General features: G+C 34.4%; 1 protein-coding gene across 1 annotated transcript in view; it reads right to left on the bottom strand.

Moving 5' to 3' along the window:
* LOC150100627 (alpha/beta hydrolase domain-containing protein 17B) overlaps window positions 1-21,461 on the bottom strand; it is a 41,679-nt gene extending 20,218 nt beyond the window's left edge. Inside the window, exon 1 of the mRNA XM_090401479.1 lies at window positions 20,641-21,461. Within this exon, the coding sequence (XP_090257605.1) occupies window positions 20,641-21,299 (659 nt within the window). The 5' untranslated portion in view covers window positions 21,300-21,461. The remainder of the gene's footprint in view (window positions 1-20,640) is intronic.
* Between the last annotated feature and the right edge of the window lie 6,349 nt (window positions 21,462-27,810).

Here is a 27,810-nt window from a genome sequence, read left to right as displayed (position 1 = left end):
TTATTATTATGTGACACCTCTAGGGAGTCCAAAGACTCCCTTTGTGTGAGCCATTAGTAGCAGAGGCTCTATCAATCGACCATCCTTCATTTCCCTATTTGTCTAGTCTTTCAGAGAAGGCAGATTTAGGACAGAAATGGTACAGAAGAAAATTTTAAATATATTGTAAAATTTAGCACACTAATTTTAACCATCTAACCACTCACACACACACACCTATAGTATATCAGTGTCATTCATGGACAATAAGATGGTGATACATTTCAGAGGAGTCTGTTGATTTTTGCAATTTTTGTTTGTTTTTTTGGTCAATAGTACTAATGAATTTTCTTATGCTGTCTTTCATGGTTATTTAAAAAAGGTATTTCCATCTACATTCTAATATGCCTAACTCCCTCCAGCCATGATCCAGTAGAGAAAGTAACAGCAGGATTTTTTGCTAACTGATAAGGAAGCTTCCTGTTGCATTACTATTGGGTTCAAGTCCATGTACCATCTAGCAGCCAGCTTGCAAAACCATATTACTGCTGTACCCTCAAATGGAAAAGGACAAGTTCCTACAGTGTTCAGCATACGCACAAGGCTGTCACCCACATCGTGTACATGAAAGAAAGAAGGAAGCAGAACTAAAAATGTTCATGTGGGAACCAAAACATGTCAACAATCGCTTCTGACACTAATAAGCAAGGTGGTAGTCTCACCAAGCAATAATGGTCATCTACCACCAAAGGGTTCAGCTGGCATTTCTTAATAAATGCTTATGCATTTTTGTTAATCACACCTACTTGAATAATTCCTATTCAGAACAAAGTGCCAAGAGAAACTGTTCAAAACATAATTAAATTATACAGTGTGAAATATCATAGAGGAATATATAATCACATCTGAAGGCACTTGTGGTTATTGCTAGTAGACCTCCAGACACATGACGTTGTAATGCTCCTTGAGATGCGTGATAGTGGGGGATCTCATGAGCAATCTGTCATTTCAAAATGTGCCTTAAACTCATTCAATATTTCCAAACTGTCAGATAATGCAGTCATGCAAAGAACCTGTTCTTCACTCCCTACATGGAGGGTATGAACAAGGGTTTTCAGTGATGACTTTTTGTTCTAATCACCTCCATTCTATGAAAAATTCCTGTATCAGTTTGAGACAGGTTTGTAAGAGATTGTTACCAATCAGGTTTGAGACACAAATACCATTTATGTCTCAATACCCCCCCCCCCATAATCATGAGGCTGTTGAATATGAAGGGAAGTACATGTGCAAATTTCACTTCAACCTGTCCTCATATCCCATAGACTGATTTATAAGTTTATCTTAACATTCATCTTTGCATAAATGTGTATTATAAAGGCATTATATATATAGAAACCACCTTAGTTATCTCCTCTAGACACTCTGCAACATATTCTCATCCATATGAAAACTAGGTGACAATCTATATCAATAACGATGAACCCATAACCTCCTGCACATCAAAGTATTTCTTTATGCAAAAGAATCAAATGAATTATATACTGTATATTAAATTATAAAAAACTAAAATGACAAATATTGAAAACCAGATAATGGAAGAACAGCAGTAATAAAAGTAACAAGTTCAACAATACATGTGCCATGGAAGAACTTCCACATTAGGAAAAACCATATTAGGAAATAAAAAATTCAACTAGGCTGAATGGCTTTTGGCAAAAGTGAAAAAATTCCCATGTAATAAGATAAAACCTGAAAATAGAGCTAAACTTTTCAACCAAATATATCATCACATGATATATGGATCAGAGATATGGTCAATAAAAATTTGGACAATGAGAAAAATAAAATAAAACAATGCTTTATTTTATTTGTTTTTCAGATCCCTCCATGGATATGGCTCTTTGTAAATCCAGATGAGCTTGTATAGTTCAAGTTTGTAAGGCTTGTCTTATCTTACAAAAAGATATTAGGTATGAAGAGGATTGTAACATTAAAATGGAAATAAGCAGGACATACTGCATGGATGAAAAGTGATAGACAATCTGGTGGCATCCATATTTAAAGATGACCTAGTGGAATGGCTGAATGGTTATGAGAAGCCTTCGACAAGGAAAGTTGGAGACAAATGAAGAATGTCTATATAACCAAAAGTGGCTAAAAAAAAAAGCTTAGAAGGCTAGTTTCTTGCATTCTATGATATTGCTTCAGTTGAGTATTTAGGCCCATGTGCTGGTTTAAGTTCATTAGATTTAATGGAATGGATACAGAACAGAGAAACTAAACATGTTAAACTGTTTCTCTGTGCTGTATTCAATCCATTAAATCTAAGGAGCGATAACAGTGCTTCAAGAATAATGGAAATTAGCACAAGAACAAAACTGCATCTTAAAGACTAAACATTAACAGAATCTACAGTTGGTTTGCATATTGTGTGCAATAACACATTCACTTAACTATGCAATGATGTACAATATATAAATATATCATACATATGTTTAGATATTGTATGTTGAAGTGTACTGGTATTGTATATTATGATATTATACATTGAATACACATACTAATAACAGCATGATGTCTGTTATAATTCAACATTAATTCTATTAATGTTTTCATCTTTATAAAATGCAGTTTGCTCCTGTTTTTGTCTAATGTCTTATGTAACACCTCAGTTATTTCTGAGAAAATATGAGAAACAAGATTTTCCTGTGGTGATACTGTAAAATTAATCTGAAGCTTTAAGTGAGCAGGCAAAACTTAAGGATGTACATAATCGTATGATGTAAGATACAAGGAGAAAAAAAAATAAAAGAAAAAAGAAAGAAAAAAAAAGGTGCCCCATTTCCTCTTATCAAATTCCTGATATATACCCTCAAAGGGTGTGAGGGATATGATAGTACTACATGAAAAATTACATCATTACTAACTTGCTATCTACAATTTTCCTCCAAATCAGTCTGTTACCTGTCAAGACTGCAATATTATCAGGTCTTATATTTCTTTCTTCTAAGGCACTTTTTACTATATTGATCCACCTATATCTCGGTCTTCCTCTGGGTCTTTCCCTGCCAACCTGGCAGAGAACACTTATTTTGCTAATCTTTCCTCTCCCATTCTGTTTAAGTGACCATACCACCTGAGATTAGCTCTGCTAATGCATTCCTGGATGCTGACAATGTCAAGTTCTTTCCTAATATCCTCATGCCATTCATGCCCCTAATCTTTCTCAGGACTCTCATATCTGCAGTCTTCTCTAGTCTTTGGTCAAGTGTTTTGCTTCTGACCCAGCTCTCAGATCCACAAGTTAAAATTGGCTTGAATACTGTCTTGTATACAGCTAATTTAGTGTTTTGGCTAATTTTACTCTTATTCCATATAAATTTATTCAATTGACTTCCTACCATACCAGCTTTGTTGATTCTGTTGTTTATTTCCATATTTAATTTACCATCTTCATTAAAAATCATGCCTAAGTAGCCAAAATGTTTTACTTGTTCTATAGCAGGGGTGTCAAACTGGCAGCCCATGATGCCTCAAGGAAAGATGAAAAAAAAAAAAAGGATGTTTTTTTTTTTTTTTCATAATAAAACAGAAATACCGTATTTACTCAAATATAACTCTCCCTCGCATCTCTGATTTTACTTAAAAAAAAAAAAGTTGTTTTGCATATACATCTCGCATGAAAATATAAAGTTTAAACACTTTCAAGTCGGGACGATAACTCGCTCCCCGTGGTAAATAACATGCCCTCCCAACTGCCACTGTATTGCAGATGCAAGGAAAACAATTAGTTTTATTGTACTACTGAATAAAGTACAGAAACATTTGCTGTCTGTGTAATATATTTCTTTAGTGCAATTAGAGACAACTGGGATAAAGTTGGCACTAACTATTGAATCACATGTCTGATCCCACATTAACCATGCTGTTTAGACTCGAGCAAAACCATATGTTGCACTGGCAAACACAGTATCTAACTAAAAACTATTGTTTTTAGTTAGATGTGTGTGAGTGCACCCATTAACTCAAACGCAGAGCAGCAATAAAATTAATTTTGGTTTAAATACCATCTATTGTAAATATTAATAAAAAAAATTCAGCTAACACCTTTTATTCCCATAATATAAATATAATAATAATATTCTTTAAATTGTACACATTTGGTCTGATGTATTAAAATAAAGAACTTTTATTATTAAAAGACCAGAAGATAAATGATAATATACACAAAGAGCCAACAAGTTTCACTAGCCACTGTCTAGCATTTTCAAGGCTGAACTGGTGTGAAAACAAATGCATTAAGTTACATTTAAAACATACACTTTAGTAACTCTTAGGCCATTACATTTGATCATTTGTGTTTGATGGCATGCATGTGTTCGAATGCTTCAGTCAGAATCTGGTACATGACCACATGTTGTGTAGTTTTTTGCATATTGTAGTTCTGTTGAACTGAGAGATGAGATTTTTCCATATGTCTTTAAGAATAATACGCACAGGCAATAATTTAAATAGAAATCAAGGTATTATTCTTAAAGACATATAGAAAAATCTCATCTCTCTCAGTTCAACAGAACTACAATATGCAAAAAACTACACAACGTGGTCATGTACCGGATTCTGACTGAAGCATTCGAACACATGCATGCCATCAAACACGAATGATCAAATGTAATGGCCTAACAGTTACTAAAGTGTGTTTTAAATGTAACTTAATGCATTTGTTTTCACACCAGTTCAGCCTTGAAAATGCTAGACAGTGGCTAGTGAAACTTGTTGGCTCTTCGTATATTTTATCATTTATCTTTGGTCTTTTAATAATAAAAGTTCTTTATTTTTATAATAATATTCTTTATTTTTCTTTAGTTGTCATAATCATTATACTATTATTTTATGTCTTGTAATGACTTAGAATAAATGAAATTTTTCTTATTAATTTTCTAAATTTATTTATTCTCATTCTTTCACTTCCCTTCGATTCTAATTAGTGAAGATTTTTTTAGTCGAAAATTTTTTGCGGCCCACTTGAGATACACTTTTATAGAAAATGGCCCATGACCCAATTGAGTTTGATACTCCTGTTCTATAGGTTCTCTATTTGCAATGCAGTTGATATTTTCAATGTTTCTGCCTATTTTCATTGTCTTTGTCTTTTTAATGCTGCCCTTCATACCATATCTGTTACAACAGTTATTCACTTTAGTCAGGGAATCTCGAAGAAGACTTGTAGTGGATTTATTTAGAAGTATAACATCATCCGCATTAAGCAAAGAGCTGAGATTAACATCTCCAAGTTTGATATCAGGTTTAATACCACCTTCCTGTACTCTCTTCAATTCTAAGTGCTGATTTACAACTCAAATAAAGACTAAGTATTGCTTGATATAATGCCCAATTGACACCATATAACTGTAGTGTTTCGAATAGCTTCTCTCTTGGCACCTTGTCATATGCCAAGACTTTGCAATTCTCATAGAAGGAATGCAAGTTCTGTTCGCTACAAACTTGGTATTAACTAGGTCTACCTACTCACTGATGAGACCTCAATAAAGGTTGAAACCGGTCTGGGTAGTGACCTTCTCTCATAATGTAGAACAGTAATACAGCTCCTAGGAGCTAAGTTCACATAAATACCAAGAATAGTGATCGGAGCTTGCTCCACCCTTACTATGAGTTGCCTCAGTTTGCACTACCAAATGGGTAAGGTGTTGCACTATCCAGGTATTTGCTTACGCTTGGAATCGTCGAACGTTATATAGTTTCTATATTCGGCATGAAACTCTTTGAGTTTCTTATTCTAAGAAACAACATAGGATGTAATATTGCTTAACTTAAATAACTTTTTACAATGTACAAAGGATATAAATTAAATTAAACTTTAATCTATATTTCCAATATTTCGGCAATGTCAAGTTGCCATCTTCACAGGAACTTAAAATAAAGACACATGCACGCAGGCACTACACACATTAAATGAGGATAAAGCAGGAAGCTATTGTTTCTCCTAAAAGTCCTGATTGTGCCCCTTACATCATCATGATGTAAGGGACACAATCAGCACAACAAGTTTCACTAGAGACTTACATCAGAAGACCTACATAGCAGGCTATGTAGGTCTTCTGATGTAAGTCTCCAAATTTGTGGCAGTCTCATGCAACCAAATTTGTTGAGGTTTGGCACGTTTCTTAGGGCTGAGGCTGATTCCATGAATCAGCCTTTCAAATTTGAATTTACTATGGTGTATTACCACTGTGGCTTTCTTCCAAAGTATTCTGTGGCATGTATCCAGAGCATGGTCTGCAAGACCAGACTGGCTGTACTGGTGAAACCGGATGTTGTTCTTGTGTTCTGAAATTCTGATAATCGCTGTCCTACTTTGCAAAACAGGCAGGACATTTATGAACTATAAAAAAGGTAATGTTGAAAAAAGCAACTTGAAGTCTGCAAGTGAGTAGTTCTTAAGACTGCTTTCTAGACAGCATGAAGTGTTTCTTTTTAAGATGGAAGAATCAGTGAAAACAAAATTAAGATACTTGAGGTCATAAAATGTAAGAGAACAGATTTGATGTTAGGAAAGATTACCAATGGAGGATCAAGAAAAAAAATAAAAAAATAGGTGGATTGAGAGTTAGATTTAGAAGGCAGAAATCTAAAATCTGATAGTATTGCAGACATCACAAATAAGATTAATATGGAAGAAAATTATTCGTAGGACACTATTAATGTAATTTTAATTGTATGTTATCAATTGTATGTTATCTAGTACACTTGAGGATACACATTAAAGAAATGTGACAATAGTGAAATAATTAGCCTTAAACATGCATTTTGAAATATTAGTTTAAAAATTACATTTGTTAATTAATATTCTTCACTGAGCTTAAGAGATGCTGCTTTAGATGAATTAGTTTGGAAATTAAAAATAATAGTTAATGCAAATTTAAGAACTCTACACTCTTATTCCTTCATTTATAGCCTATATATGTTTTCTTTTGTAGAATGAAAAAGATGCAAAATATATAAATATTAATATAAACAAAATTTATTACATCAATATTTGCACTAGTCACATGCTTTTCAAATTTTGGAATCCTCCCTAGGATTGTTATTAAAATAAGTCAGATAAAAATTAAATAAGATAACATAGTATAAGTCCTTTAAGTGATATTGTCATGAGATTAAAGATAAACAGCACAGAATCTATAACTAAGTGAATAATATCTCTGTTGCAGCTTAATCTATTGAACCCTTAAGAGATTAGAAGTTGAGATATTCAATGAGATTAAAAGAAGTCTAGACAATGTACATTATACATTACACCTATAAAAACAGTTAACTGTTGAAGTTTATCAGTAGTAGAAATCTTAAGTTAAAATTTACAGGCAAAATTTTACTTTTACACTTCACTTATAGTATTCTGTACCAGAAATAGTGTTATCAATTTCCATGCCCATGGAAATGGATGAGAACACTTTAAGAATATCAATTTCTGAGAGAAATAAAGCAATTGAGATACATGTAAAAAATCACGTGACAAGTACACAAAATTGACCTCTGATAAGACATAGCTAAAAGCCTGTATTTGTCAGTAAAGACAAATTTTAATTGATCAATTATATTTCTTATTTTTACTCTTCATCCTAACTTTATAATTGACTTCACTCATACTTCTCATACTGACTGCATATACTGTAGTTAAATCCAGATGAAAAATTAAGGTAAATCAAGAATTGATAATTCATAGCTCATGATATTTACAAATGGCCCTGCAAAAGCATTGCCAGGTAATTTTCCAGATATACTTCTGGGTTGTGTAATCCAGATGATTTGATTCGGTGTCTTCAGCTAGTCACTCTAAATGAAGGCTCTTGGACACAATGAGAAATGCTGAAAGTTCTTAAAAATAAAAAAAAAATAATAAAAAAAGGTTTTTGGAATGGCTAAATTCTTTTTTAAAAAAATTATTCTGTTATTTTTATTAATTAATGCCTTTACTTAATAAGGGTTTAAATTCTGTTTGAGTATTTTAACCAAGGAAAGTAATTGAGTTTTAAATTAAAATATTTTATGGAACTGATTGGGGAAAAAAAAAAAAAAGCATAGCTAGCATAACACATCAATAGTATTGTCGACAGCACCAAAAAGTGCTGCACTCCATCTTCAGAACCAAATTGATGAAAAATTAATGTTACAGAGAAATCCATGAGAGATTTTTCCTGAATTCTGTTATGGCTGCACAATATTCTTTCAGACACAGGCAAATAGGTTGACTTCAGACCAAGCATCAGGTCTTTTGTGTCCATGAAAATATTTTTCATTGGTCACTGCAGGTAATAGTTTATTGCACTTTGATATGATGAGACTTTGAACTGCATATTATATTGGGGATTACAATACAAGAAACTAATAAGGATCTTTGAGTTATGGTGCATAGGAATATGAAGCTCAATGGTCACACTGAAAAACTGCAAATACAATGTTGAAACAAACACTGACATAAGGATAAGGAAGTCATTTGGTCTCCTTACAAATACTTGATACAACCATAGCTGGACTATCATTCACAGATTCACTTGGGTTAGGGAGATATTACAAGCAACTCCAAAGAGTCCTTAACTCAGAGGCAGGCCCTAAACATGTCAAGAAATATTCAGCATTTGCACAGTATCTATCATTCTTTCCATAGATGACCCCTATGGAATAGGGGTCATCTATGGAAAGAATGAATTTCCTCTGAATTAATCTTGTAAAAACCCCTGGAGTTATTGGAATGTCTCAATCATATCACCCCTTTTCCACCTATCAAACCAGTTTCTGTAACCCACAAATCTTCAACCTGTTCTCATAAGGTTCATTCCATAGACAAGTTACCATCTTGGTCACTTGCCTCAGAATCCTCTCTACCTCCTCTCCATCACCAAGGAAATCCAGATCTGTGCATAGTAATCGAGGTGGGGTCTTATCAAGGCTCAAGAAAGAGGAACAATAACCTGCTTGTCTCTGCTCATCAAAGTATTCTTCAGTAACCAAGTGATCTAATGAGCTGCTTTAGCCACTTTTGCTATGTGCCCCCTAAACTTTAACCCCCTATCCACTAACACTCCCACGTCTCTGGCTTTGTCAATTTCCTGGAGTATGGTTCCCAATGTGGTATACGCTGATAATCTTTTCACCCCAAAATGCATAACCTTACACTTTGCCACATTAAACTGACATCCATTCATCTTAGCCTAGTCTGCCAATCTATTCAAATCATCCTGCAAAATTTTGAAATCATGTGCATTCACTATTGCTCTACCCAACTTTGCATCATCAGCAAATAACTGAACAGTCCTTTCCTAATCATTAATGAACAAATTAAATAGCACTGGAAAAAAGGAGAATAAGGGATGATATGAGAAAGGTTTATAGACTTCTGAATGGGTATGATGGGATGTTATCTGATGAAATTCTTCGTTATGCAAGTCACTCATTTGCGGTTTCTGATAACATAAGTTTACATCTACTGTGCATGTTCTGCACTATAAGATTACTATGCATACTCCAGTAAATTAAATAAGAATACTTACCAGAGTATTTATATTCAATTTGCCATTTTTGCATAGTGATCTCACAGCACACAGCATGAAGCAAGGTAGCTGCAAACTTTGTCTAGTATAAACATACCTAAGAAATTATATTGTTTGCTTTTAATTCCCTTTATCAAGCATAAGCAAACAAAGTACGAGTTTGTGCAACTTGTCTATACATGTAGGCTGTTGACTTCACGACTGCCTCAGTATCCCATAATGAAAAGCACACTTCCTTTCAAACGTGCATATTATCATTAGGCATTATGAGACTAATTAATACTCAGACTGGTTTGAACCTTTGAGGTCTCATCAGTGGGAGCTAGATCCCAGAAGATACAAAAGTTTAAATTAATGGAAATTAATTTTCCATATACAAGTAATAAAATGGCATATCACCATTTAGCTAAAAACACTCTAGATCAGAGATATAGTTGTAGACAGAGTATTTTTTTTTCCTTGCTTGGTTACAAAGTATATTGTAAGTGATAAGAAATTATATTTTTATTTTAATACTTTACCAAAGCATATTGGATTTGTCTAAACTTCTAAAACAGACTTGCATTAGAAGTTTAGACAAATCCAATATGCTTTGGTAAAGTATTAAAATAAAAATATAATTTCTTATCACTTACAATATACTTTGTAACCAAGCAAGGAAAAAAAAAATACTCTGTCTATGCTTAATTCTTAGAATCCTGCTTAATGAGTGAACTCATTAAGCAAAAATAAATGCCTGTAAGTAAACAAATACCTGTTTAAAAATTTATAGAAACAGCAAAGTTTTATTGCAAGTTTCTTTGTTCTTTAAAATTTGTTTAGCTTTCAACTTCAAAATCCACAATGCAATTAATTATCATCTTTGTTATTGGTTCTATTCATGTTCCATTTTGGTTATTCGACTATACTCACATATTTGCCCTTCATCCTCAATATTTCTCCAAATTATACATTTTCAGTCTGGCACCAAATACCATGTCATCCCTTCCTTCAAAAGATACAGGTTATGTTTTAAATATTCATAATATATAAAAATTTTAATCATAACTTGAATTTTAGCTTTACATTGGAACAGAAAGACAACTATTATCATAGAAGCTTTGCTTTTTTTTTTTTTTTTGGTTCATTGCCTAAAATAGTAGCCACGTCTTTGGACTCCCTGGAAGTGTCACATAATAATAATTATTATTATTATTATAGAACAGCAATGGTGAATCCATGTGCTTCCACATAAAACAGACTAGTCTTTTTTTTTTTTTTTTTTTTTTGCTGACTTGATCTGATTTGAGCTACTACTAGAGACCATTAATCAAGTAACGTTCCCCTCTAAGTTATGCATGTGTACACTAAAAAAGGAGACATGCAAAATTGGTTTTCTGAATTTCTAATTTAGAGTCAATTTTTGAATCTACTATAAAAATGAATTATGATTAAACCACTCTTCACTTATTTTATTTAGTAAGTTCTCCAATGTCTCCACTTCACTATTACCCTAACCCATTCCAACCTAATATACTAATTACTTACTTTTAGCCTGTACCATGTGGGTGAACCAATGCTGACATCAGCAAAGCCATATCTGTTTAGAGTGTACTGTCTAGACAGTACAGTCCCCTGAAGTTATGCAAATTGTAATGGATTTTTGTAGTTGTGCTGATTTAAGCAAATCAATTTTTTTTCCCATTGCAATTTTACAGGTTATAGCTAGACAAGAAAAAAGGGCTAATTAATATGAGAAATATTACTTTAATGGTTTTAGTGCATTAAACCTTAAATGTCATTGTCAAAGTTAAAGAAGAAAAGAACTGAAAATTTGAATGGCTGGAGAAATGTGTTAAAACAGCAATACAAACATGAAAGAACAAAAATTGCACTTAGTGAAATATTTAGATATGACAGGGATGGAGTTGTGTGCTTGTACCTGTAAAGATGCTAATGAACCAAGAAAATTTTCAAAAGGTAAAGTGTTTGATGATGTGTGGAAGCTCGATTTTATTTTAAGCATCATTTGTTGAATAAGTCACATTTGGACAGTGCAGCAACACTAAGAAAAAAAAAATCCATTCCATCAAATGAAGAGTTTTGTGGTTTGTGACTTAGGGCTACTGCACATAATTTGCAGTAGCCTAAGACTTAAACTCACAAAATATGTGAGTTTGAGAATGGTAAACTTGCACACATGGACTGGCAAAAACATTAGGGAACAGTAGAGTCAAGGTCTCATTAAGAGAAGCTGTATACTACCCAAACCAGATGTCTTACCTTTTCCTGGAATGAATTCATTCACAGTGCCTGCACTTATCACCTGCAAAGGCAATCAATCCATTCTGATCATGCATCACTCAGAAAAATTTAATTGTCACCCTTTTGACTGCATCCATTCTCAACTTCCATGAATGCCCTCTCATCCTATCCCTACTCTCCATAAAATTACAAAAAAATTCTCTATTCGAATATGCATGACCCTTTCAGAAGTTTGTAGGTCTATCACATCATCCCTCTTTCTCCCGTTTGCTAGTGTCTACAGCCAAATTCTCAATCTGTCCTCATAATCTACATTCCAGTCCTGATATCTTTAATGCTTCTTTGCACCTCTCTACTGTATATGCATCAAATACATATACAGTATTTGATGCATATACAGAAACCAGAACAGATCTGTACACAAATCCAGATAAAGCTGGATCATGACTTTGTAAAGACAGAGGCAAAATTACTGATCCATAAGTGTGAATGCTTATTTCAGCATTGCAATTATCCTCAGTTGTATTTGCAATTTCTGCTATTTTCTCCTTGAACTTCAGATTGCTATCTATTAAAACCCAAAGATCTGTAACCCAATCAGCATAATTCCACAAACATAACAGGACACTGGATCTCATTACACCAAAGTGCATAACTTTGATAATATTGAACTGAGCCATTTTCACATGCCACCATTTTGACCTACTTAAAATCATTCTATACGTGCTACTTAGTTGCATTTCCTGATTACTGTTTATCACAGATGTCACCATACTTCTATCTACTGTAAGTCTGCACAATTTTACTGACTTACAATTCAAATATAGACTATTATTCAATATAACATCCTATTTACACTATATAATTCTAGCATTTTGAGCAAATTCTCTTGACACTTTGTCATATGCTTTTCCATATTGATAAAGAAATAAAAATCCTTGATATACTCTCATGATTTCAACTATTTGTCTTAAAGTGAAAATCTAATAATGACAACCTGTATTTGGCCTGAACCCAGGCTTGTAATTCACCAAGTTTCCCCTTCCACAAATTTTCCTTAGCCTCTTCTCAGGTATGCTCACATAAATCTTCCTGAAACAATCAGTACAGAAGTTCCCAAGTTTTACATTAATTACCATCTATAAGAAAAAACTAGGAGTTCTACACCAATCATCTGGAATTTGAGCTTCTGACCAGGCCTTCTGAATTATGTAGTTCGGCCACTAAAATGCTTTATACTTCCACATTTCAGCATGAGTATGAGGAAAGATTGAGAAGCTGTAATTTGCAGAGTCTGGTGGAGAGAAGGAAGAGGAGAGATATGATAGAGACCTACAAGTTGGTAAGGGGTTGTTATAAGATCAACGGTGAAGAAGTTCTACAGAGAATAGTGGGAGATCAGGGGAGAACCAGAGGTCATCCCTGGAAACTGTATAAAGAGGGTGTGAGTAGGGGAGTGAGAGGCAGGTTTTTTTCATGCAGGGTTGTGAATGATTGGAATGCCTTGCCTGAGAGTGTGTTTATGACACGGTATGATGAGATGTGTGTGTGTGATAAAAGGACCTCAAAGATGAGTCTTTGACTCCATGAGGTCTTGGGAAATAATAATAATTACTCCAGCTGCCTTCCCACACTACAAGTTTTTGGATTTTTCCCATCAAGCATTGATATGTACTCCTAACTGCATTCCTGTTGGACATATATCACTGTTTTGGCAGAGCTTGTTTCATTTAACAGTTTTTCCCAAAGTAATTACTCCAGATAATTAGAATATCACAGATGTTTATCTGTGTCAGCCTGGGTTGGCCGAATGGTCAGCATATCCGCTCTCCAGCTAAAAGGTTGTGGGTTCGAATCCCGCCATGGGAATGGATGTTTGTGATTGTCTTGAAAATACCAGTGGTGATGATGGGCGGTAGATGGCGTTGGTGTAGATGATGATGGTAGTTGCGGTTCGTTGTAGTTGGTGGATTGAGTGGTGGAGACAGAGTTGTAGAGTAGGTGCCCTCCCTTGATGAGTCTTTGGACTCCCTGGAGGTGTTACGTAATAATAATAATAATAATAATATCTACCTTCAGTTTTTATGTTACTTTTATCATGCCTCATTCCTTTCACACCACTTTTTTCTCCATTTCTATGCTTTTCAATAGCCACTGCTTTCCTGAAATTTCTCATATTCTTACTAGTCCTCCCCTGACTTTTGTTAAGCTGTCTTTTATGCAGGAATTTGCATTCTTTATTTATATTTTCTCAGAGTACATACTGGATTTACTTGTTAGGAATTTGACACCTTCACATGAGTGCCTCTAACTTCCAGAGTCCACCACAGAGTTCTCATTTTTATATATCTTTCTATCGATATACTTTAGCTAAATGACTAGCTTAATATCTTCTTCCATCAGTCACTGGATCTTCAAGGGTTGGATCTTATTCTAAATTTTTTCTTGACACCTAAAACTTCATTTCTTTTTTTTCTAATATGACATGCAATTTAATTTTGCTCAAAAATAAACAGTGAACACTTTATCTAAAAGACTATATACACTCTTGTGTCCTGGACATGTAAAGATATTACTAAACAAACTTATTTCTTGTCTTCTCTAGATGTAAATTTGTGCACATCCTGCAAGTAATTAATATCATTAGCATTGCTATTTTCTCCAAATTTGTCCAAAACATTTCTATATGTCTGGTATTAATTTTCTACTCTGCTGTTTAGTTATCCAACAGTTGATTATCCAAAAGCTGTTTAGTTATTTGACACTGAACGTCAACCTTTGGTTGATCCTTTCTGACGTCTCAAACATTTCAGCACACAAAAAATTCCAAAGAATATGAAGTCAGCACAAAGAAATATGAAAATATAAAAAAAATTCAGTTTCCAAGCCTCATTTATCTCCTAACACAGTAAACCTATCATCCTTCACCCTAAAGCAACTAGCATGTGCCCATAACTATGCACTAGCATCCAAAAAAAATTCCTACAGAAGAAATGATCCAAGCAGAACAAGGTATCCTCAGCCTTCCCAACCATATTGCCAACATCAGACTGGATGTAGCCAATATGCTCACTTCTGCTAAAGCAAAATGCAACCAACCAAAAAATAATTTGAAGTTCTGCAAGAAATTAAAAACAATGGAATAGCAATTACCAAAGCAAATAAGGGAAATGCCACTGTGATTTTAAACCAAATCAGATTACACAGAAAAGCTTGTCTCCTTACTTCTAGATTGTTTTACCTATCTCCCTATATACTATGATCCCTAGTACACAGATCAGTACACCCCATAGGCTTCTTAAAAAGGTTATCTCTTGGCTTATGGAAGTCAAACTAAAACTTTAGAACTGTGGACCCTCCCCAATATATGGACTACCAAAAATTCATAAACAAAATGTGCCATTACATCCCATTGTAGATGGCAATGATTTACCCACATACAAATTAGTCAAACATTTAGTCAAGGTGCTCACATAATATACTGGCAACACACCTTGACACAAAAAAAAATTCATCTCACTTTAAAGCCAGTATGGGAAACCTCACACTCCAACACATAATAGTTTTGATGTCTCCTCTTTATTCACTAATGTCCCACTCAAAGATACCTTAGACCTCATCCAAACCATATTTCCTACCAACATCTCAGCCCTGTTTCACTTCACTATGAACTCTGGCTATTTTGTTTGGCAAGGAAAATTCTACAAGCCATGGATTCTCCACTTTTGCCATCCCTGGCCAACTTCTTCATGGAGATCTTTGAAGAAAAATTCCTAAATCCACCACCACATAAACCCTCTGTCTGGCTACGTTACATAGATATGTTCTCCATTTCGTCACAGGGCCTGGATACGCTCCACAATTTAACACATCTAAACAATCAACAACCCAGGATCCAGTTTACGTTAGAAAAGGAAAACACGTCTCCCTTTCGTACACTGATTACACACCAGTCTGGTGGATCCCTGGCATTCTCCGTTTACAAAAAAAACCACACATCTCTATATAACAGGGCAAAATTAAACAGTTCAGATAACAGTGCCTTAACTACTGAACTTGACCACATTCTCAACACTTTCTTAGGCAATGGCTACAACCCCAAGAAAATATTAAGATACTGTAACCACAGCCCCTTCCCCCTGCCCCTCAGGGCAGAGTAATTGCTGCTCTGAGAGGGGGGGGGGGAATTGTTGTACCACCAAACATTATCTAAAAACAATTGTCCAAATTTTCAATATACTGGTTCAATTACATTAAGAGTTTGTTCGATTGCATTTGAAATTTGATATCATTAAGACAGATAACAAATACTAATTTCAAATTAAAAATTCTACTGAAAGATTTGCAACTGCCATGCCATATAAACTTGGCATCAGTAAGCCTGCCTGATGCAGAAGCAGCACACAAAGAGTAATAAGAAGTCCCACGGGTATGATAAACGTGCGAAACACTTCCCGATGGTGGATTGTGGGTGGGTGACCACAACCCCCCCATTCAGAGCAGAGATTACTCAAGATCTATCACCACATGTATCTGGGATATATCCAAAAAATTGGAAAAAGTAATGAGGAAATAACAACCTTACAAACCATAAGAAATAGACATCTCTTATCTGCTCCACTAAAGACCAGCCACATCTGTTAGACCCATCAGGTTCCCTGCAGTTGCTAGCTGTCCTATGGCCAAACTGCAGGCCAGCCAATATCAGAATTTCTGAACACAAGGACTATATCTAGTTCTACCAACACAGCCACCACAGGATATGCTAGTAGAAAGCTACTATTATGCTGCAGTAAATACAAATATGAAAGGCTATTCCTCAAATCTGCCTCAGCCCTGAAAAACTTTCTAAACCTCAAAAAATCTGGGAAGCATTTATCCTAAGATCTTCAGCCCAAAGGCCAAGACTACCCAATTTAACCCACTAAAAGGTGCTGTTTAGGACTAGCCCAAATTATGTTGCCTTTCTTCAGCTTCATTTGTCTAATGTTTGTGCCTGCATGTACATATTGTTTTTGTGATCTCTGATGATGGTAATGTAACATTGCCAAAATATGGAAAGTATTAAAAGTTTTTATAATTAATACTTTAGTATATATTGTTATTTCCAGAAAAATTATAGTTGAGTAACCAACATATAAACCTATCTACCAAAATTATCCAACAAAGATCAACTTTGCCCGTTATGTTAGCAGCCTTTCCTAATGACAAATTTCTTCACTTCTTTATTTTACAATCTGTCATTTCACAGGCAAATAACTTATCGTCCAATCTCCCATTCCCATTCTAAGACATTTATCTGTATTTAGTGCTAAATATTACAGCTTCCTTCCTTTCCCTGATCATTATCACCTGAATATAACATACTTAATTTCTTACTTAGAAGAATCACCTGTTTTTCTTTATTATGGTAACACCAATCATGCCAATCTGCTTCTGTAATTCTGCCAGTTCTATTTCTTTTCTGTTGATACTTCTTACCTTGGTGGTGTCTATTTTTAATTGATGTTGAGCTGAAGTTTATTATAGTATTTAAATTTTCAGTGCTTTATCCTTGGTTTCCTGAAAAACAGAAGGGACTTTGTTTCATTTCAGATAGGAAAAGGCCCCATTTGGCATTGATTCATCATGTTCTAGCATCATTTGGTTTAAGCCAATAATACAATTTGGTCAGCTAAATCCCAAATTACCAACCTATTCTTGTTTGGTTAGTATCCAGATAGACACCTGCTAAAGAAGTGCATCAGGAGAAGGTGAGGATTGGATTTTTGACAGGGCTTATTATGTCCTAAGTCTCTGTTTGTTCTCCACATTCCTTAAAAAAGCCATGTGGAAGTATCTTCAAGTTATTTAACTTGAAATCTTAAGTGACACTTGTATGGGGATATACAGGCTTAAAAAGAAAGTATGCTGTGCATTTTGAGATACTAGCTATTTGATGTGAAGTTATTTGCCTCCACATGCAAGTAGCCTATTGTGAAGTCACTTTATGCACAAGTGTTTACTTGTGCCTGGGTAAAGGATAAAAACAAGAGTTTGTAGGAGTATAATTTACAAGAAAAAACTGGCTGAAACCATTCAGTTGAGGGTTATAACATATCAAACCAAACCAATTTTTCTTTTTATCCAAAGGGGGGGGGGAAGCTATCAGTATCCCCTGCTCAACTGGAGCTATCTTAACTCCCAGCAATTCTCATGGTAAATAACGTCACTAAATATCCAATAAAAGTTTTGCTATGTCAAGTTTTAATATTAAGCCTAGCATTGAAAATACCCTTAAAGGGCAAGTTTAAATACTCTTAAAAATGCTATCATTACTTGGAATACAAGCACAAATTTCAAACTTAAGATCACATTAAGAGCTCTATTTGATTCCAATCCCACAAGTTGAGACAAAAGCATGAAAACTATAGCAGATCTTAATCTATAGGCGAGGTAAGGGTTAAAAACTGACTAAGTAAGAATTTTTTTCATAACACTACAGAACCTCAAATAAAAGCAGGATAGTGGTCGCACACCAGATAATGAAAGACTAACTACCACCTGAAGCTGGCATCCAACATGACCCACCTGCTTGAAATTATTTAAAAACTCAAGCCTCACACTACCAGTTCAAAACAGGTGAACCCTAACTTAGAAACATAATTTGTTCTTAGAAAGATATTTGAATGTCAATAAGTTGAATTTATTTGTTTCATGAGATTTACTATACAGGCATCATAAAACGTTTGTAAGCAAGAGATTCTGCTTTTGTTAAATGAATTGGGATTGCAATTTATTAGCCTGCGCAATGTTCATAAATACAAACTGCTTATATCTTGAAAATGCAGTTGACCTTTTAATATTACAAAACCTAGGTGTGAACTGTCCAGACTTCCAAAATTAAAAGTTTGAACTTTCTTAACCCTTAACTATAACAAAAACTATGTTTATTGCAACTCACTTCACTGCTACTACTAAAAGCAATTACAAGTTTACTGTGTGAGAGTGTGCAGCATGCACACACCTTGCACTTTATTTTTTTTAATACTGAGTTTGTATTAACCAACATTATTAACTGAAAGAGTACCTTTGAAAGGACTACAGAACAATCAAGTTCTATTTCGCCGGTCTGGTTGGCCGAGTGGATAGCGTATCCGCTCTCCAGCCAAAAGGCTGCAGGTTTGAATCCCACCGTGGGCATGGATGTTTGTGATTGTCTGTGGAAATACCAGTGGTGGTCGGAGGTAGATGGCATTGGTGTATTTGCAGGTGGTTGATAACTGAATGGTGGAGCCGGAGTTGTAGAGCAGGTGCGCTCCCACGATAAGTCCTTGGACTCCCTGGAGATGTCAAATAATAATAATAATAATAATTTGTGGTCAGGTTACACAAGATTTCAAAAACAAACACTGGTATTTTAGTTTGAATTATATGAACATATGTTAAGATCTGCTAGTCTGTATTACACACCAGCACTTCGGTTTGTTTCTGGTTTTTGCTTTCCTATTCCCCACATGAAGTGTAGTGTGCTGCACTTATCTGATTTTATTTTTTTTTTTGAATATTCAAAAACATGTTTTTCCCGTTTTTGTGAATTATGCAAATTTGTAAATTATACTTTTGCATAATTTACAAAGCCTAACAAATCTCAAATGAAAGTAAACCAGCAGTTTTACCGTTTTTACACAAGATCATGTAGCCACATAAAGATTGCTATATTCTACACTCGTGTGCCAAAACATTATGATCGCTACCTAGTAATAGTGTGTTGGTATTCCTTGGGCTGAAAAACTGCTTGCACCCATCTTGGCAGACTCCAGACCACAGAAGGTGTCCTGGGGTATTCTGGACCAACTAGACAAAATAATGCTCCAAGGTCAGCAACAGAACAAAGACACTGAGTGGCATGATCCCACAAACGTGAAATGGGATTGAAATCAGAAGAATCAGATGCCCTGGAAAACACAATGCTTGGAATATACTCATCAAACCAGGCTTGCACCTTGTGACATGGAATATTGTCTTGCCAAAAGAGTCCAGATATACTGGACCATCCAGTCACCTACAGGGCAATACTTGGTCTGAGACGATCCCCAAGTAAAAATTGGTGGTCAGCATGTGTTCAAGGGGGGGATGAGGACCCAGTGATGTCCATGAGAACAATCCCCATAACCAAGATGCTGCTATCAGTCTGTTTCCAGTCAAGTTTGGCTGTCTAGAAACAGACTGGATGGTCATATGTTTTGGCTATTACAAGAATGAATGAATGAATGAAATGCGTATTGTTATTTTATAGCCCAACTAGGAGAAAATGTGTAATTTAGCACTGATGTTTTTAAACTTTGAAAATGATTGAGAGCTTACAAAAATACAAACTATCTACAGAAGTTGCTTCCCTCCCCCTCAACACACACCTGTTTATGCGAATTCCACTACTTAAAAAAACATGTTTGCCTTTCATTTCTGAAAATAATTTTTAGTGCTTCTGATTAAGGGTGTCCACTGGTTGAACAGCTAAACAGCTGAGAAATGTCGATTCTCATAAGATCAAGTTGAAGCGATTTGAGTTTCCTTTGAACTAACTTAAACGAAATATATAAAATTAAATGTTTAAATAACAATCTTGTACAGAACGCCACTGTGGCTTGCATTTATAATCATAATCCTATAAATAATTTGACATGTTATCTATACATTGTAAAACAGCGAATTAGGCATGTTTAATAAATAATTATTCAATGTATAATGGTTAAAACCAGTGTCTTTAAGTAACCGAGATATTTCTCCTCATGATATATTATAAAAACCCACACTATTCCAAATAATATATTTTTATTTTAACATGTGGTATAAGATTTCTTACCTTGGGAAGGCATCAAAAAACCATGTCCTTTTAGTGTTTGGAAAAGCAACACGCATTCCTGACATTAGGGGTGAATGAAGTATTACTGCTCCCACCTCATATCTGGAAGCAAGATCAACAGTAGGCACAGTTCCTATACTCTGTCCATACAATATAATATTTTCTGGACTAATTCCATAACGTGTTCTCAAAGCATGCCATGCAGCGTCTATATCTGCGTACAAATTCTTCTCCGAAGGTTTCCCAGTACTGATTCCATATCCCGAATAATCGTAACTAAATATATTACAATTGATCCTTGATCCCAGTCCTAAATAAAAACTACTCATCTGACCTAGGTCAACTGCATTTCCGTGACTAAATAAAATAGTAAACCGGGCACTTGGTGTACAACGTACAAACATACATGCAATTCTATTGCCTCTTGTCGTTCTATTATAAAACACTTCTATGCCCTCCAGTTCTCGTTGAGAATACTGCCACTCAGCTTTTTCTGAAAGATTTAAAGTGAACTTTGTGCCAGTTTCGTCAGCTACAAAAGAATATGTTGGTTCAGGAGGAAGAAATGCTAATTTTGCGGCAATGCGAGAAGGAAACGGTGGACAACAAAACAGGCAACAAAGTTCACTGAATGATAAACCATTCATTTCTCTTGGCATTGACGCAATCCCGTTTCTTAAATTAATAACTAATAATTCAAACAATTACACCATATTAAAAAGAAACTCGCAGCACGACAAAAAACGGAAGATACCGAAACAGCAGCTACGAAAACCAAAAAACTCATTTTTGACAAAAGACGTCCATATCCTTTATATAGCGTCCATTGCAAACCGATTATGACGTCATGCGAAAGGGAGAATACAAAAATGCCATACTGGTATATTAAGAAAAAAAATATTTTTTAAACTTCGCATTGAAAATATATTAATAACTGTTTACCATTTCAATGCATGGAAATTTCAGATTATGTTACAATAATCATTAATAGCGATGTGTTCAAAAGCTCTCACAGTTAGAAATAAGAAGCATGTGAATGACAGAAGAAATATTTTTATCCCCACCACCCAAAAAAAAAAGTAAACCGGAAGAACACACAGCCATAAAAACGATATATACACTGTCCTCACAGGCCTTAGCTACCTTGGACGTAATTCCGATTTAGCAGATTTATTTCTTTATTTATATTACGCTACTTATATACAGTATAGAGACATTGATTTCACATCAAATTTCGACAGTGGGACAATTTGATGTGAAGAATGTGTGTTCCACCTTCATCTCAGGTGATTCATAAGATCTTTGGCCTGCGTGCAAAGACGAAAGTTCAAGAAGAGACAAGGAAGTATGATATTCCTAAATCCTAAGCATTTTTATGAAATTAATGAAAGGTTTTTGTTCTAAGATCGATTTTTCGAAATCATGAGATTTAAAACCGAGTTTCCTGGGGAGAAAAAAAATTCCATTTATTATTTACTAAAGATCGAATAATTCAGAAACTAGCCAAAACAATACCTACAAAAAACGTTATTATACTTTATGAAGAATGGAACCTATAAAATCTTTCTTGTGATGATTTGGTATTGCAGACTTTACAACAAGGCTATGTAGGGATTGTTTTTTTTTTTTTTTTTTAAAGCACCCTTCGGAGTAAGGGTGATTTTTTCAGTTATAAAAAAGTAACTAGTCTGTTTTAGTAAATATTATTTTTGAAATATATTTCTCTGAATGCGATTGTACAATTTCACATTATGAGAATCCTACTAACAACACATTAGTATCATCGGTTATCAGGGCCGGAGGAAGCGGGCATGCAGAGCATCCGGGCGCCGCCGACAGGGCACCGTTCATAACTTGATTTTTAAGAAACAAAATTTTTGTCATGAAAACAAAAAAATCTTACAATGATCAATATTAAAATAAATAAGGCCAGATACAACGAATAAAAATTTTAAAAAATTGTATATTGCCGCCTCTTTGATCAGCCAGCTGTTTACAATTTTGCAGCAAGAGCAGGCTAAATGCTTGCCTGCAGAATATTTTGTCCACTGCAGTCTATCTAAAGTGAAATGGTGAACGGTTTTTATGTGCAGAAACGAATTTTCGTACAAAACATTTGTTTCTAGTTAACCAGTCATATGGTACGCATCTCAGTAAGCTACTCACAGTAGGGCAGTGTGGACAATTACTTCGTCTCTGTGTCGTGTTGTGTAATAATTTCTTTTGGGTATAAAATAGAAATGGAATCAAAAATTAAAAAAAAGTTATCCAGTGCACAAAATCGTAATCGTCATGCTGCGAAAGAAGCAAATGTTAAGAAACAAACTGGAGCACTTAATAAATTTGTTAAAACATTAAAATATTCTGATGCAGATTGTAACCAACTCGATACATCAGAAATCAGAGTTGAAGAACCGTACACATCATCCAGTTTGCATGAAAGTACTATTGCAACTGTTGAACAAGATAACAAGATGCATGATTTAAGTGAAAAAGAGTTAGGAAAAGACTTAGTTGTAGTTGACCACGAAACTAACACATTGTTAGTCTCTGTAAATTTAGAAGATCCAGGTGAATGGGGAAATATTGATGAAAAATTACAAGTTGTTTTAATTGAAATGGGGCCTGTTCAAAAGAAAAATATAATATATCTCATAGATACATATGGTCGTAAATTTGGCGACACGTATTATATTAGAAAAATGGAAAACAGTGACCGCGTGCCAAGAACATGGCTCATTTATTACGAAACATTAAATTTTGTTTTTTGCTTTTGTTAAACCTTTCGCACCTGCCGAATCAAGTAGTCTTGTAGAAGGTTATAACGATTGAGAAATGTAAGTACAACTTTGCATATACATGAGACTAGCTTAACTCACATGAAAAATTTCTTAAAATGGAAGGAAGTTGATAAAAATTAAAAAATCAAAACTACTATTGATTGAGAGACTCAATAGAAAAGAAACATTGGATGACTGTTTTAGAACGATTGATTGATATTATAAAATTCCTTGGCAGCCGAAATTTAGCTTATCGCGAATCATCTGATAAATGATATGAAAGGAATAACGGCATATTTTAAAATTAGTCGAACTGTTTGGGAAGTTTGATCCCGTTATGGAAAATCATGTTGAAAGAACCCTACAACAAAAAAATAGAGTACACTATTTGAGTAAAGACAGTCAAAATGAAACATTGGAAACTTTTGACGCAATCAGTGATACAATTTTATTATCAATTCGAAAATCTAAATATTATTCCATAATTTTAGACTGTACACCTGATGTAAGTAAAACAGAACAAATGACCATTATTATTCGCTTTGTTTCCTGTGACAATGGAATTGTCAAAATCAGGGAAAACTTTTTTTTAGGATTTACAGATATATCAGATTCCAGAGGACGTGGTTTATGTGCAATAATAATGGAACAACTAGAAAAATGGAACATTCCCATTGAAGACATGCAAGGTCAAGGGTATGACAATGGGACAAATATGAAAGGGGAAAAAAATGGGCTCCAAAATTTGCTTTTGAACAAAAATCCTCGAGCTTTTTACGTGCCATGTGCTGCTCATACGCTAAATTTAATCATTAACGATGCAGCCAAAGTGAATGCAGATATAATTAGATTCTTTGCGATTATTCAAGAAATATAAAATTTCTTTTCATTCTCTTACAAACGTTGGGCAATCCTTTTAAATGCTTTTAAAATGAAAATTTTAATAAAGAAACTCAGCATGAAGCACAAATATTATGTGCTAAAATAAATGACTACAAAATTATTTGCTCTCTTATAACTTGGTATGATTTACTTAACTGAATAAACCCTGTGAGTAAAATGCTCCAAGACAAAAATATGAACATTACACTTGCTTTAGAATCTACCGAAAACTTAAAAATATTCTTACGAGTATCGATCAGATACAAATTTTAAAGAAGTTCTAAAAACGGTAAAAGAACTGAGTGAAGAAGTGGATGGAGAACAAGAATTTAAAACTGGTACGGAAGTTCGACGACGAAAGAAGACACGACAATTTGACTACGAGCGTCATGACCAAACGCCACAATCGCCAGAAGATAAATTTAGAATGAATGTGTTTTATACACTTCTAGACGTTGCAATGTGTTCGTTAAATGAACATTTTGAACAACTAAAATCATATCATGATAATTTCAATTTGTTGTATAGATTACTAGAAATTAATAACGAAGATTTACGAAAAATTTGTGACGATTTACAGATTCTCTTGAAGGACTGCGATAATAAAAATGTAAATGCAATAGAACTATATGACGAGTTGTGCGTTTTCCGGGATATTTTTCGGATGGATAATTTAAATATTCAAAAGCCCTTTCGATATTCTTAATTTTATTGTGTCCAATAATTTATCTTTCCCTAACTTTTCAATTGCTTTAAGAATACTATTAACCTTACCTGTTAGTGTAGCGAGCGGTGAACGTTCCTTTTCCAAGTTGAAATTGATTAAACGTAGGTTTTAATTTAAAACCTACTTAAGAACAACAATATTACAAAAAAGGCTTGTTAGTTTGGCGTTAATTGCTATTGAAAATGATATATGTGCGGAAATAGACGTTAAGACCATTATTTCTAATTTTATGAATATGAAATCAAAAATTCTAAAATTTTAATTTTAAAAAAATCAAGTATATTTATGTAATGTAATTTATCTTCTGTTATTCTGTAAAGATGTGATATTTTGAATACTTATATTAAATGTTCTAATTATTTCTGAATTATTTTCTTATTTTCTCATCTCTCTTGAGTTTCTTTTATTTTCCTAAAAGATAGTTCCACTTATAAAAATTATTAAAAAATTTTACAAGTTACTAAGAATTTAGTAACTTGTAAAATGGAAGAATTTTTTAAACTTTTTTAAACTTTAGTTCAAATAAATTTTATCTTTAATTAAAATTCATTTTAATTTTGTTAGCAATTCCGGTCGGGTGAGAAGGCTATAATCCCTGTATCATTATATTCACCAATTAAAGTAAAGTAAAGTGGCTTTATCAAAATTTGCTTTAACTTTTGATAATTTTTTGAATATTCGGGTTTTTAACGATTATCCTGCGTAGTCAACATCCCCAGTTCGTTACATTTAGCGAACCAACGTGTTGTTGTTCTGTCAAAATTTATTTAAGAAATTTCAAATAATTTAAATTTTTATTATCGTAAAAGAACCACACACGCCCGGATCGTTATAGGGTGCGCTTAGATAGACATTGCATGCTGGCGGCTCTGTGTATTATGTCAGCTGAGGCCAGGGCCATGGTGTCACAGAGGACAATGAACAATTCCTATCATCTAAAGGTATTTGCGATTCGAACTGAGGCAACAATAGCAAAATGGAGATTATGACTGAAATATAGAGCATGCCTACATTAAGATACTAATAGAACCCACACAAAGCATACATAGAACATCAGCGAACATAGTTATTTCAAATTAAACTTTAAAACTGAGTATTTCAATATTTCACAAATTAAGAAGGAGAGCCTTGTACACGTAAACGTATGAATATATAACTGAACCAAATAAAAAACTGAGACCTTTAATTTGCCAAATATTTCCAACTGACGCTAGTAGGAACAAAGTGGAACCTCAACAATGATACATCAATCAAACTATTGATGACTGATAAGAATGAGATTTCCCCAGATTTTTTGACAAGAAAAGGCAGTCATTCCGATTTAAGTTAGGGCTACGTGGTAGGGTTTTGGCAGCTTTCTTTAAATAAATGTTCGAATAAAGAAAAGGTTGTGGAGGACGTATAAAGAAAAAGGTGATGACCGTTCCAATGAGGAATATAAGGTACAGGCAAAGAGAGTAACCTGTATGGTAAGGAAAGCCAAAGCTAATTATGAGAGGAAGCTAGCTGATGAATCCAAAAGAAACCCCGAAGAGTTCTTTCGCTATGTGGCTAGTAAAAGGAAGAATATCCATGGAAAGATTACTTTAAAAAGTCTTGATGGTAGGGAAATTACTGAAGCTAATCAAATAGTTGAGTTGCTTAGTAATCATTTCGCAAAAGTGTACAATCTTCGTAGTGATAGTGCAGTGTCAGATGCGCCATTGACTGATGAGAGTAGAGAGATAGATGAAATTGAGGTGCTTAATATATTAAAGAACCTTAATGCTAATACTGCCATTGAGTTAGATGGCATATCGGCCCATGTGTTACGAGAATGTGAAGGGGAATTAGCAACTCCTCTAACCAGAATGTTTAATTTAAACCTCAGTTCAGGTAAAGTGCCAATAGAGTGGAAAGAGTGGAAAATAGTTCCATTGCACAAGGGAGGCTCTAAGACTGAGGTTGCAAATTATAGACCAATCGATATATCTGGAGTGGTGGTTAAGATTTTTGAGAAATTGGTTAAAATTAGAATTCAGGACTGGCTGGACAGCAATATGATATTTTATAAGGGGCAACATGGTTTTGTGAAGGGTAGGTCTTGCCTAAGTAATTTGTTTACTTTCTATGATAAAGTAACAGTGGAGTTGGATAAAGGAAATCCTTACTCAGTGATACTGCTTGACTTTGCAAAGGCTTTTGACAGGATTCCACATGGAATTCTGTTAAATAAATTAGAGCAAATGAGTTTGGATCCGAAGATGGTGATTTGGATTAAAGGATGGCTGGTGGACAGATATCAAAGAGTGGTTTACGGAGGAGCTGAGTCCAGGAAAAGGAAAGTGACTAGTGGTGTATCTCAGTGCTCAGTTCTTTCTTGGTCCTCTATTGTTTAATTTGTACATCAATGATATTGGAAATACCTTGAATGGAAATATCCACTTGTTTGCTGATGATGCAAAATTGGGAAGAGCGATAATCAATTCAAATGATGTGAATATTTTAAAGGATGACTTCAATAGGCTGACGGCATGGACTGAGGTAAATGGCTGTCAGTTCAACGTGGCTAAGTGTAAGGTGATGCACTTCGGGAGGATGACATCGCATACTGTTTACTATATTAACGGAACTGAACTGCAGGAAGTTGATGAGACAAGAGACTTGTGAGTTATTGTGGACAGAGAACTTAAGTTTAAAGGGCATATTGCAAAGATTGCCAAAACATCACATCAAATTACATGGTTGTTGAGGAACACACTAACAAGCAGGGATAGGGAAGTTATTGTTCCACTCTATAAG

This window comes from Typopeltis vanoorti, chromosome 12 (genome assembly GCF_054136105.1).
Source record: "Typopeltis vanoorti isolate ZY-2024b chromosome 12, IOZ_Tvanoo_1.0, whole genome shotgun sequence".
NCBI lineage: Eukaryota > Metazoa > Arthropoda > Arachnida > Uropygi > Thelyphonidae > Typopeltis > Typopeltis vanoorti.
Note: the sequence above shows the minus strand (reverse complement) of the source record. Positions and strands in the feature narration are given on the sequence as shown.